This window comes from Tupaia chinensis, unplaced genomic scaffold (assembly GCF_000334495.1).
Source record: "Tupaia chinensis unplaced genomic scaffold, TupChi_1.0 Scaffold149502_1, whole genome shotgun sequence".
NCBI lineage: Eukaryota > Metazoa > Chordata > Mammalia > Scandentia > Tupaiidae > Tupaia > Tupaia belangeri.
This window is the reverse complement of record NW_006209346.1, coordinates 176,318-189,141: the sequence shown is the minus strand read 5'-3', so window position 1 is coordinate 189,141 and position 12,824 is coordinate 176,318. Positions and strand designations below refer to the sequence as shown.

Here is a 12,824-nt window from a genome sequence, read left to right as displayed (position 1 = left end):
GAAAGACACAAATCTCTTGCGCGAAGGGCGACCCTACTCTAATCCTAGCACTGAATTTTCGGCAAAAGTGCCGTCAGTTTCTCAACTGTCTACCATCTTCCTGAGAAAGTCCTCAGATGAATCCGTTGTCTGATAAGATCTATTTCCTTTTGCTTTTTCTGGGTCCAAAATTTCCCAATTATTGATTATTCAGTTAGATAGAAAATGACTCACCTGGCGTTAGGGCCATTAGCCTGTCATATCACCTTCAGTGTCATGCAACCTGGATCCCAGGTGGTTCCAGGCTGCCAGAATGGTGTGACTTTATTCCTTTTCACCCAAGACACAGGTAATTAGTTGTTATAAAGCTCAGTATTCAGGACTCCAGGACGGCTACACCTGAAGAACTGGAAAAATAAACCTGCATGGCCAGGAGGACTTACTTCCTGGTGAAGGGTGAGCCTATCTGTCGCTGACTTCACAATGCCTTGAGAGAAAAGGACCTCCCGTTTCCAGTGCCTGTCTTTTCGTTACTTTAGCAAACATTTCCTGAAGTGGAAGGTCCCGATGCTTCATTCTACTAAAATTCAGGACAGCCAGGTTCACTCACAGGACCCAAACCTTTGTACAGCATAAGAAATAGCCCCAGGGTAAAGCAAGAAGGGGGAGTGTGCAGGTAACTTGGGGCAGTGACTAGACTGCTTGAATGCAGCCTCTTGCTGAATACCACAGTATGTTCATTCTTTGAAGTGTTCAACATGCTGGGTATGAATGACCCTTTTGACATCATTCACTTGAAAATTCTAGGTGAGAGACAATGTTTCTCAGTAAAAGGGAGTAAGAAACAACTCTCCACTCCCCAGCAGTCACTACTACGTCTCCCTGGGATTGTTCTGGGTTGGCCCTTCCTCAGCCACTGTTGTTGCAACCGTGTACTTTTCGGTCTGCGTCTGTCAGGAAGGAGACAGGAATTTCTAGTCCCCCTCACAGCAGCTGCGCCATTCCTCCTATCCTCCTCCAATGACGTCCATCGGCTTTGGTGACACGAGGTCAGGAACTGAGCCATAGTGAAGGTCAGGAAGATAGGTCACTGTTTATGCCGTGTTGGGCTGGGGATCCTGCTGAGGTTATTTGCTTTCTTCCTTTCTATACTGTTTCTCTTTCCGTTCCTCTTTTTATAATGCAGAGCCAACGCATCCTGTTTTCAAAACATCTGACTGTTTTGCCACTGAGGAACTCATGCTCTGATGCATTTCGCTGAAGTGTAAGACAATTCTTCTAATTTAGGGGGCGATGAAAGTTAAAACACAAAAATTAATGCACAAATCTAAGAAGGCAATCTGTCGTTAAGCAAATGGTTTTAACACATCTAACCAAACTTGGGATGCTGGCAGAAGGTTTGTTCACAAGATGTCCTTTTTATCTTGAAAAACAATGCAATAGCATTGTAAAACTCCTTTTTTCTGCTGAACTTACTCCTCTTTGTAATTCTTGGGGGAAAATAATACTAATCTACCTGGCTGCCTCATTCTTTAAAATGTCGGAATTCCACTTGGCCTGTGGTCAGCATTAAAATGATCAATCCATGTTGAGCCAAGGAGAAATCTATGGTTGTATATGTCAGAAAGGGGGACTTTTCTAACTTCCTGGGCTCTGAAATATACTTGGGAAAGCCTATGACCATCTTTGAGTCACGTAGTTTTCTTCAAAATGTAAAAAGGGTTCGGGAAAACAAACAAAGCACAACTCTATCCCACGAAGTGAATATGAAAGATTGCTTGCTTTCTCTCCATCAGACACACTAGATCTCTACCATGTGCATGTAGACTAGTACATATGCAACTCTCAGCCACCTCCTCAACATAACAGTGGCTCTCTGCCACCACTCAGTTCGCAGACATCACGAATAAAACTCAGTGATCACTTAACTGAAACAGAACTAGGCACACAATTTATTTTTAAAAATGTTGTAGAAGCTATGAGTGAGCTATCAGAAACTGATTTTTACTACACAAGTGCCTGCTGAGTGTTTTAGATACACTCTCTCATTGAATCTTCACAGCAGTTGGTGAGTTGGATATGAATTTTCTGCCTAAATTTCATCTTAAAGAGTGAAATTCTCCCATGTCAACTAGCTAACGAATATACAGACAGGATTTGAACCATGATTTTCTGACTCCAAAGCCTGTGCTCCTCCTGTACTTCCTCTATAAAATGTCTTCATGCATGTCATTCAGGACTTTAACTCAGCGATTTGCTGTGGCTCCCTCTTTGTTCAATGAAAGTAAACAAAATATAACCAAGTAACGATAGTGATGATGATGATGTTTTTTAAATAGCAAGATTGATGAGAATCTCAAATAATTTTGGTAAAATTTAAAATTAAATGTGGATTCTTTAAGAATTACTTATTTTATTTTAATTATTATTCTTTTTTAATTTGACCAGAGAGAGAGAAAGAGAGATAAAAAGTGAGAAAGCAAGCTGCCAGGCCTGGGCCTGGAACTGTGGATGGCCCTGTGAAAGTCCAGTGCCTTAACCACCATGCCACCTCTTCGCCTCTATTTTTTTTTAACCATAGATAATTCAGTTTCTGAAGAACTGATAAAGATCCATTTCTTTAAGGTGGCCACAAAAATGTGCTTAAGTGTTCTTTGAGACAATTATCTGGAATATCAAAACTTAAGACCGAAAAGATAGTAGAGTAAAAAAGAGATCTTTTTAAAAATTAAAATTGACTTCAGCTGTCAGTTGAGCATAAATCATCTACTAGACAATTGCTTTGCCCTACAACCTTTCCACTGCCCATATAGAAAGTGGGTGAGGCTGCATGCCTGAGACTTAAGCTAACCATGTCAACATTGAGGTTTAGCCCTTACTTTAGGGTTAGCTCTATTCAACTTTCATTGCTTCCTGCACAGGACACCATTAAGAAGGAGCGGAAGCCTGAGGGATTGGAATTCTCACCAGGACCTACACAGAGCCTGTCTCAGAGCCTCAGCAACTACTATGCTGAATATAAGTCTTTTCTATCAATTTGCAAGACCATGTCTAACTAAATTAAGCTCTGTAGACTGGGGGGGAGGGGTGTCAGAACCTACAAGGCACCAACACATAAAAGATAATGGCAAGCTGAAGTTTCCCAGGAAGTATTCTTTTTCTCCTCCTGGAGTGAGTTCCCTAATTTATCTCAGTGACTGAAAGTTCACTATGTCCTCATGGTGAAACCTGTCAAAAAACTACCTGGTAAGATTGAAACTATGTCTTGAATGGGTATCAGTTATCTCAAGAGACAGAAAACAGAGTATCTATCTGCTCATGTTCCAAAGTAGTCACAAGCGTGTATGAAAGTCCTTCGACCTGAGACCCAGAACGATTTGGAGAACTTACGCAGTTAAACCCCTCTTATGGGGAAGCTGTTGGTTGAGTTTTACCCCAGCCTGGAAAATCCCTGAATTTGGCAATTGAGAACTTCAGAGAAAAGTCAGTAAATAGTTAAACCTCAAATGTGTCCTTCTCTCTTTTTTTCCCCCTCAACTTGATTTCCAAACTAAAACTTCAGAAATGGATTTATTTTTGCCTTTTGATTAACTAATAAACAAAGAGCTTCCCAGTATGAAGAGCTCCCCCCATCCCCTCTTTCAGGATCTCCTAGGGATGCATGGCTTCCTGTACCCAAAAATCATTTGAGCAGGAGCCAGCAAGCCTTGATCCAAGGTGACACTTTAACCCAGGAAAGAGGGAGAAGGGACACAAACTCAATGTTGCACCTCGCTGCTAGGAAGGGCATGTTGGCAGGTGTGGAGTGAAATCTTCTCCCAGCCCCAGAAACATAAAACCAGACCTCAGGTTAGAATAATTGAAAATTGAAATGTGCCCTTATGAACGTACAGCATTAAGGCTTCCCATCAAAATATGTGTGGTATGTGTGTGTACGTGTGTGTATATGTCAATATATATATGCGCATGTGTACACATATATACCCAAATATATAACTTTATGTAAAACATTTTCCAAGAAAAAATACATATAAAAAGCAACAAATCTTGCTACATAAATTAGCACTCTAAATGCAAGTGTTAATTAAAAAGGATACACTGATAGATAATTAAACCTCTTTGACTTCAACACTAAGTTTTGTTTGGGCATGGTAAATAAACACTACCTTTTTCTTTACTTTTTTTTTGGCATTGTGGGTGAAACTCAATTTTTAAAAAGTCCACTATGAAAATAAGCAAGCTTAAAAATATAACTTTCTGTTTTTGTTTTTGGAGACAAAGTATGTTGTTTCTTTTTAATATTAGGTCATGCTAGGATCACAAAAGAAATGTTAGAAAATTCTATCATGTCTTTATTTTCAGAAGGAACTTATCAAACTCGTGGGCAAACCATTTTCTACCATTGATATGGTAAGGTCAATTTAATTTGTTGTTTAAATACATTTATGTAACACGTGACTGAAAGGCCGCATGTCATACATTCTATCCTACAGACTCAGATTTTAGTTTCCTGATAATTGTTCATAAGACAGACATTTTCAATTGCATTGCAATCTGGAAGATTTACAGAAACATTTCACCTTACACATAGTCTGAACTGCATCAACAAGAACGAAGTTTGGTGTCAGGGAACTAAAGCTTACTGAGGCTTTTAAACTTTTGCTGTAGCATCAAGACACATACAAAGTGTGGCACCTTGGAACAGCATCTTCTGAGACAGATCAGCAAACATAATCTTGCCCCTGCCGCACACTTGCAGATGAAGTGGGGGAGCTGGAGCTCTCGGCTCAGTCATACTTTAATGAATAAAACGGTCATCTCTTACCTTGTTAGAAGCCATCTCACTGACAGAGCGGTAGGTCTGAATGGTCTCTAGCTGGTCTAAACACCAGTCTAATTCCTCCAGCGTTTCCATTGCTAATTTTTGATAAGATTCTTCTGCAAACAAACACACAGACATGTAGTTAGGCTGGAGTGGCTGCAGGCTGTCCATAGCAGAGTCACCGCTGCCGCCGCTGATCCTGAGCCCCCGCTGCCGCCGCTGATCCTGGCGCTACTGAAGGTGGCCCCGTGCTCCTTCATTATTTGCACGCTGACTCCTTCCTTCCAGCTCTCTCCACCAGGAGAGCAAATCACCGTGGTGCTCTGCCCAGGATGGAGGGAGCCAAGTTTGCCCCCCCCCCCCCCCCGCCTGGATAAGGTGTCAGTGATCTACCAAGAAACTTCCTCTGAGGAAGAAGGCGGGGAACCGGCTCTTATAAGCTCATCTGCATAAATGTCCCAAAAGTAAAGGCAGAAGCAGCCCGTTTTCTCAGGCTCTCTCTGCCTTAGTCATCCCCAGGCTGTTTAGGGTGAGTGATGTCATTTCTGAGTGTTTGCAGTCTGGAGGAGAAGTGAGGAAAGCTTTTTCTCAGTTTGCTTTTTCTTTGAAATGAAACGGACAGTCGAAATTTGGGAGGAAACTGTTTGACCATCGGAATAGGCAGTCGTTCATTCAGGGGAATGCGGTCTTGTTGGAATAACTTTTAATGTAGCAAACACCGACCCACAAGTAAGAGGCACAAGCTATCCTCGCCTCTCCACGTCTCCTTTAATTAGAGGCGAAACGAGGTCTCCCTGATAAGATTTCAGCCTGAGAGAGACTGTCTGGAGTTTTACGTGAACACGTTTATTGGTCTGGGAGTCCTGTGGCTCTTGTTATACTAAACAAAGCTAAAACTTCCCTTCTGCAGGCGCCGGGATTACAGGGAAATTCTGAACCGGACTTTCCGGTGGAGCCAGATGTGAACTCTGCTATGGATTGTAATTTCTATTGGAGTTAGGGGCTCTGATGTGTCACGTTAGGAACTTAGATTTTTCTGGAAATATTTCTCAGTGGTCCATATTTTAAAAATAGTGTTTTCAAGATCCCATTTTTGCTGGATAATTAAAACTTTATTTTATGTATCCTCAATATGTTACTGCATACCCAAAAGTTTGTGGGTCTAAACAAATACTCCAGGTTATTGACTTAAGAAACCTAGGTTAATAAACACTGAATTAATTTTATAAATGCTAAATGAATTAATGATGCTACAGACAGTTATAAAAAGCAGTCAGCCTCTCCTGCATAAATGACTGGTTTTGACTATTTTAAGTCAACACCCCTTTAATTCTAACAAGCTTTCTGGAATGCAAATATACAATAGACATTAATAAAATAAAAAATCCCGCATGGTGCTCTAATGTAACATTCCCATCAGATTTACAACACATTTTTAATACAGCTACGCAGAAATCTTAGTGAGACCACATAGCTTTTTATTATTCCATGAATAATTGTATGTGTGTGGCACTCAAACACTTGAAGCAGAAAAGGGAAGAAACCCCAGAGTGATTTTAAGTGACTGAAATCACTTGGTCACAGACGCACATTTCAGAGAACAGTTGCTTTGTTTACCCCTAAAATATCGAATACTTCAGGATAAACAGGGGTTAAAATTCAATATCCTGTATATCATACTTAAAAAGCCACAAAACCACTGGAAGTGAGTTCCCCCGCTTTTTTTTTTTTCACACTCCTCAAAAATGTGCAGACAAGAATTGAGGTGTTTTTAATAAAAACTCATTTCAAGCTAGACTTGCACGTACCTTCCTTCCTTTCTTCCTCTTCAACTTTGCAATGCTGTCTCAACCGAAAGATTCTCTCTACTTACCCTCTAGAGTGTCCTAAACACCCCTTTGCCTCCTCTGATTTCTTCCAGAAAAGCACTTCTTCCCAGGAAGTTTTTCATGAGGAGATAGAACTCTCCCATCCTCATTCCCTGCCTCTCATAAAAGAAAAAGCCCAACCGCCTCCCAGCTCCTTGGGCTTTACCGCATTGGTGTGGTCCACATCACAACCTGTGGTTCTCTATAACTAGGATCAGACATTCACCAGAATCCTGTGGGGGTGGGGGTGGGGGAGAGCAGTTTGCTCAGAGCCTTCTGAATCAGCTGATATGCAAAACAACTAGGGGATGATGTTTCACATTTCTCCTTCTTGAAGAAGGAAAAAAGAGATCTGATTTCCACTTCAGCTTGACAAAAGATATATAGTAATTATCCTAGCAGAAGCACTAAAAAAAGGGAAGACTCTCAAAGATATGCCAACTAGGCCCCCCCCCCCCCCCACACCCAGCTCATTCATTGCTGAGTACACAGAACGAGCACTTGAATGCGTCCAGAGTTGGCACAAAGTGAGATGTGGGTGACCGGCCAATGGATGTGATAAGACCCTGCTCTGTCACCCACTTTTTGTCAGGTCAACGATACTTTTTAAGCAAAAATAATTCTTTTTTGAGGTTATGTTAGTAAATTAGTCACTTTCCAATTTTTAAAAAAAGCATTATTTTCTTCTTTCATGCGAGAGAGAGACAGGTACTCTTAACTGGTCTCACACCACAATTCCCCCAACTCTTTGGAGCCAGGTAGGATCATGGGTACAGATTTCTGGAACAGCAGGTGGATCAGAGACACAAACCTGTGGTCTTCCCTATGGACCCAGTATTTCTTGAATAGTATGTTATTGCTGTGCCACTAAGCCAGCCCCTACTTGCTAAACTTTCTTTTTTTTTTAAGTTTTTCTCTATAGGGTGCATGTCATCACCAAAAAGAGAGAGAGAAAATGAGAAAGCATCCCCAGGGGGATGGCCATGCTGTAATGCCTTCTCCTCCATCCTCTTCTCAGGATTTTGAGCACATGTGCACATGTGCCCAGCCTGAATTTTAAGCTGCCGGGCCCGGGACTAGAACCATGAAATTAGCCATCAGGATCCAGCGCTCTTACTTCCATGCCATCTGTTGGTCCCACTTCCTAATCCACAATCAAGACTTTCTTGGTGTCCCATAGTATGGCTATCTTATCATAGTTACCAAGTGAAGGCACACAGTAAATAAGTATGGAGGGCATCGCACACCTGCTACTTATAGATACAACCAAGGAAATAGCCCAGGCCTCCATGTTGTAACTCTAGCACTACATCAGGACTTGGTTCATGAAAGATACTCAAGAAATACTTGGGAGAATAGAAACCAAGGTGTCGACCTGAGCAGCTGGTAAACACCCAAGCACCCAGAGGCTGAATGGTACAGCTGTGGAAAAAGCACCAGTTTTAGAGTAAGAATTAGGATATTGACTTGCTTTTCTACCAGTTGCTGTGTGATCCTGGACCTCAATTCCTATATCCGTAAAATAGAGATAGGCGTATTTATCCCCCCAAATTCTAAAGACATTAGATGAGGTGAAACATATGAAGTATCTGGTGTAGTAGCCAGTTATTAGCAGGTGACTGATATGAAGGAGTAATTATTTTTTATTTTTAAAATTTATTTTCTTGTGAGACTTTTGCTATAAGACACGTGCACTTGCTGGACAGACAGAGAGATAGATAGTGAGACATCACCCCCTGGGGGGATGGCCATGCTGAAATCTTTTTTCCTCTATCCTCCTCTTGGGATTTTGGGCATGCACACACATGCATCTAGTGCGAGTTTGAAGCTGCCAAGTCTGGGACTTGAACTGTGGTTGACTACATGGGAGTCCAGCAATGTAACCATTATGCCATCTGCTGCCCCCCCCCCATGGAAATAATTATTAATAGCAACCAAAGAAACCTAAAGGCCTGGCATTGAGGGGGGTGGGAAGGGGAGAGTGTGAGGAGGACTAGGACAGGAGAAATTGCACATATGACAAGGATTTCACAGTAAAAATCAGCTGCATTATTTGCAGGACCAGAACAAAATCAAAGTGTGAGGGCCCGTTTTCGAAAGGCAGGAAAAAAGCACGGTGAAAGGTAAAGAATGAAGCTCTTTCCTTTCTTCTCTGGTCTCTCGCTCAATCTGCTGTATTATGCCTTTTTTTATTTAGTCATCTTTAGTTTAAAATACTTTCATGGTACATGTGTGACATCTGAATGTATGGCTTGGTATATCTTATTTGATATTGATTGTAGTCTCTCAGGTGTGGGGACAGCAGGAGGTGTGTGCATATTCTTCCAGGGACCTCGGACTTGCGTTCTCTGACTTGGGACCCATGCACTAATCGCCACCTGCTGGGTCTCCCTTCCTGTCAGCTGCCACACTGATGAGCTGTGCCCAGCCAGAGGAAGGCTTTGGAGAAATCAAATCACACACTTTTCTTTCCTGTGGTTCCACATCCCAATTCACAACAGAACATCCATTGGGTAGTTGGGTGTACCCCTAAGTGTACTGCAGCCTCTGCTCTGGGACGTGTGAGGCACCTGCATCAAGAGTGGGCAAAAGGCTCACTCCCACCAAGACATGGTGGTCTTTGTCTGCCCCATTGCTGTCCAGCCATGCCAATCTAGGCAGTTACAGCTGCTACCATGCCTCACCTGAGGCTGTGCCAGGCACACATGCCTAACTCAGACCTTCTACCTGTACACAGGACCCTGAGGAGATGGGGGGAAGTGCAGTCACGGATGGGGATGGGAGAAGGAGGTTGGATAGTTCCTGGAAGGCTAGGGATCAGAGAAAAGGATGATTGAGAACTCATCCAAAGGAGCCAAGCAGGTGGCAGGAAGTGGGACAGGGAACGAACCAAGGCTTTAGGCCACTGACGCATATTCTATTGTCCCTCAGACTTCATTTACAAAGCACAAGTTCAAAGGCACAATTATCACAAGTTTAAAGACAATAAATAAGGAGCCCTTCTGAGCACGGGGTCTTATGTGCTCATACAGATTGCATATCCATGAAGCGGGCCCTATTCACACCTTATATAAGATGACTCAGAGTAGAAACAATGATTAGGGCCAGGTGGTAGTGCAGTGGTAAAGAGCGAAGCTCTGAGAGGGAATGTCAAAGATTCCCAGTTCAAATCTTCCTGAGGACACCAGGCACCCATTTGCCCATGATCTAGGCCTGGCTGAGGGCTGAAGGTGGATTGTGGTGTCAGTGCCTTATTGAGGATGCTCTCTCTCCCTCACGGAAGAAATAAATACCTAAACTTAGAAGAAAAAGGAGGGAAAAACAAAACTAAACAATGCTTAATATCATAGAAGCAAATTTCAAGGGAGTCAGAACAAGTAATGGGACCATGTATGGTCATGCAGTCCATCTGAGATTTCAATCCTACTTTTCAAAAATTCCCAGAGAAGAAGCAAGGAGAACCAGCCTCCCTTTTCTTCTCCCCTTCTCTCCCTCTTTCACTCCAACGAGAGTGGCGAAGGAAGATTTTCTTCCTCATACAGGTCTGGTAGACAATGCATTTGACCCTGAGAAACAGGAAGAGAAAATGGATGGGCAATTGCAATTAATCTGGTAATAATACACAGCATTCCAATAGCTCTTTCCTCAGAGGAGCTACAAGCACACTATTCATTCATCCTTGCAACGTCTCAATGTGATAGACACGGAAGGAGTATGATTATCTCTGTTTTACCTTAAGGCACAAGCTAAGAAGTCAGAGGTTAAATTATTAAAGTAAATAATCCCCTCTAGATTCCCAGCAAGATTATATTTTGGTCTATGAAATAGAGGATTCAACCAGGCACTAAAGAATGCTTGTATTCCTGAAAAATGTGCATTTAATGTTGCCTCTTACTCTGGGGTCTTTTCTATTTAAAATTGTATAATTGTTTTTTTAAATATTGTCATTTCGTCAGTCTCTCCTGGTTTCTGATCCACCTAACAGCGCCATTAGCATAGAAAGGCTGTGTAATATTCACTCAGAACACGTGACTTGGTTCTCATCCTTTATCTTACCTCAGTGTGTAAACTCAGGCAAATTACCTACGTTCCTTGAGACTACATTTCTTTATAAGTAAAATGAGGATAAGAAAAAATATCCTACTCTAATAGGGGAAGGTAGAATAGGAGAATACATACAAAAATGGATGGTAAGGCCAGTTGTGTAGTCCCCTGCTCTTCTGATCCTTAGAAGGAGGAAGTGTGTATTAGAGTCTTTACATTCAGTTTAGGACTCTGACTTTATCTGCAAGCTTCTAGCCCTGTCGATGTCCCTACGTCTGTGTTCCTTCCTAGATGCTATGTACCTTGAAGTAACCATGCCTATTTCATTCTTACATTCATCCACATAGAGCATTAAGTGTTTGTTAAAATGTGAAATAATCTCATGTATATGGAAATCAACCTCTGTATTTTAAGGTGTTAGGTTGGGGATATTGGCCCATCTATTTGGGAGTCCTGGTTACCATTTTTCTCCATTCTAGCGAGCAATACCTTTTCCTCTTCGTAATTATACCCAAAGGTATGTAGTTTCTTTGGATGAGGATTTGGTAAATGAAACACACCTGTGTTAGAGTACAACATTTCAAGAGGCATGTTGTTTTAACTTTAAGGAAAACGTTCTTAGCACAAATCACAGGAACTGGAGAACGTGTACAAACTCTGTAATACAGCTCTTCCAAAGGCAAAGTTTATAAGCCTATGTGGCCTTTCTTTAGGCAGGACTTGGTTAATACGTCTTTATAAATATGGAGCTTCACAATTGCATATGACAAGGATTTCACTCTGGGTGGACTCACGAAGGAAGAGGTTTGCTGCCCCCAAGGGAAATAACAGTGAAAAGTAGGTCATTTTGATGCTGATCTCTTAGCAAACTCTAAGACTACAAGTTAAAAAAAAAATTGCAATCACAGCTAGCTTTCGTGTATGTAACTTGACAGTTCAGGCATTTTCACTTGCATATCTCATTTTTAACTTAAAAAAATAAACCTCATGAGACAGAAATTAATAGTATTATGACAAACATTTTCCATTGTACACATGATAAAATTGAGGCTTCAACATGTCTAACAATTTGCTCAAAATAATATGAAGAGGGAGAGGTTGAAAGGGAAGGAAGGGAGAGGGAGAGGAGAGGGAAGGAGAAAGGAAAGACAGAGGAAGGAAAAGACGGAAGGAATCTAAATTCTCCAATTCTAAATTCCATCATCTTTTTTTGCTAAGCCATAGGTCCTGTTATAAACACATGGTCTAAGTTTCTCTCCCCCCCCTCTCTTTTTTAACAGTGGCAGTTAGACCAGGTAAAACTACAATTTTGATGGGCCAAGCTCATGGCATTATTCCTTTTTGCTCTACCTCCCACTTTTTCAGTGTCCTTACCCTTCCCCAAACCTGCTCTCCTGAAAGACTGTGGTTTTCGCATTTACATACTGAGTCTGTGCTTACCCAGTTAAAATATCTACAGCTCATGTAAAAGAACTCTCAAGAAACTTAATTATCCACTTCTATTGGTATTAAAGAACAGTGACACAAGAAAGTAATCAGAGATGGAGGACCATCACTGTCTAATTATTTTCTGAACAAATTAAGTATATATAAGAAAGACTTTTGAAGAGTATAGTGATTACAGGCTTGGTCTCTGGAGCTAGTCTACCTAGGTTTATATTCCAGTACCACCACTTACTGCTATCTAAACTTGGAGAAGTTACTTAACCTCACTGTGCCTCAATTTTTTCACCCATATAATGGGAATGATAGGATCTATTTAATAGATAAAAGTATTTAATTAATAAATAAATGTAGAGTCCTTTGGACAGTGTATGGAACATTGTAAGTATTAGATAAATATTGGCTATCATTTATTGAATGTGATACAATAAATATTTAATGAGTGGATTTTTGAATGTCTATTATGCTGTGAAATCATAAAACACTAAAGTTACGATAGTGAATATAGAAGTAGTTTTTGTTTCTTGAAGCCTCTATAGACAGGAATAGACAAATAATTATACAACTTATTACAATTTGAAAAGGAGTTACTAGATAACATGAAGTACTATATGTATTTATAACAGAGATAAAAGAATCGAAAAGTTTGAGAAGGGATATGGGAGAGT

At 41.1% G+C, this 12,824-nt stretch overlaps 1 protein-coding gene across 3 annotated transcripts in view; it reads right to left on the bottom strand.

The window, feature by feature from the left end:
* The window catches only part of PDE4B (phosphodiesterase 4B), a 216,286-nt gene that overhangs the window by 39,795 nt on the left and 163,667 nt on the right, over positions 1-12,824 (bottom strand). Inside the window, exons 1-2 of one of the 3 annotated variants that reach the window (XM_027769431.1) lie at positions 6,610-6,628; positions 4,805-4,917 (exon numbers count right to left, since the gene is read on the bottom strand). In XM_027769431.1, coding sequence (XP_027625232.1) covers positions 4,805-4,894 — 90 coding nt within the window. In that variant the 5' untranslated portion in view covers positions 4,895-4,917; positions 6,610-6,628. Of the gene's footprint in view, positions 1-4,804; positions 4,918-5,194; positions 5,312-6,609; positions 6,629-12,824 lie in introns of those variants that run through there. The other 2 variants (XM_006171373.3, XM_006171376.3) reach the window with 2 other exon arrangements.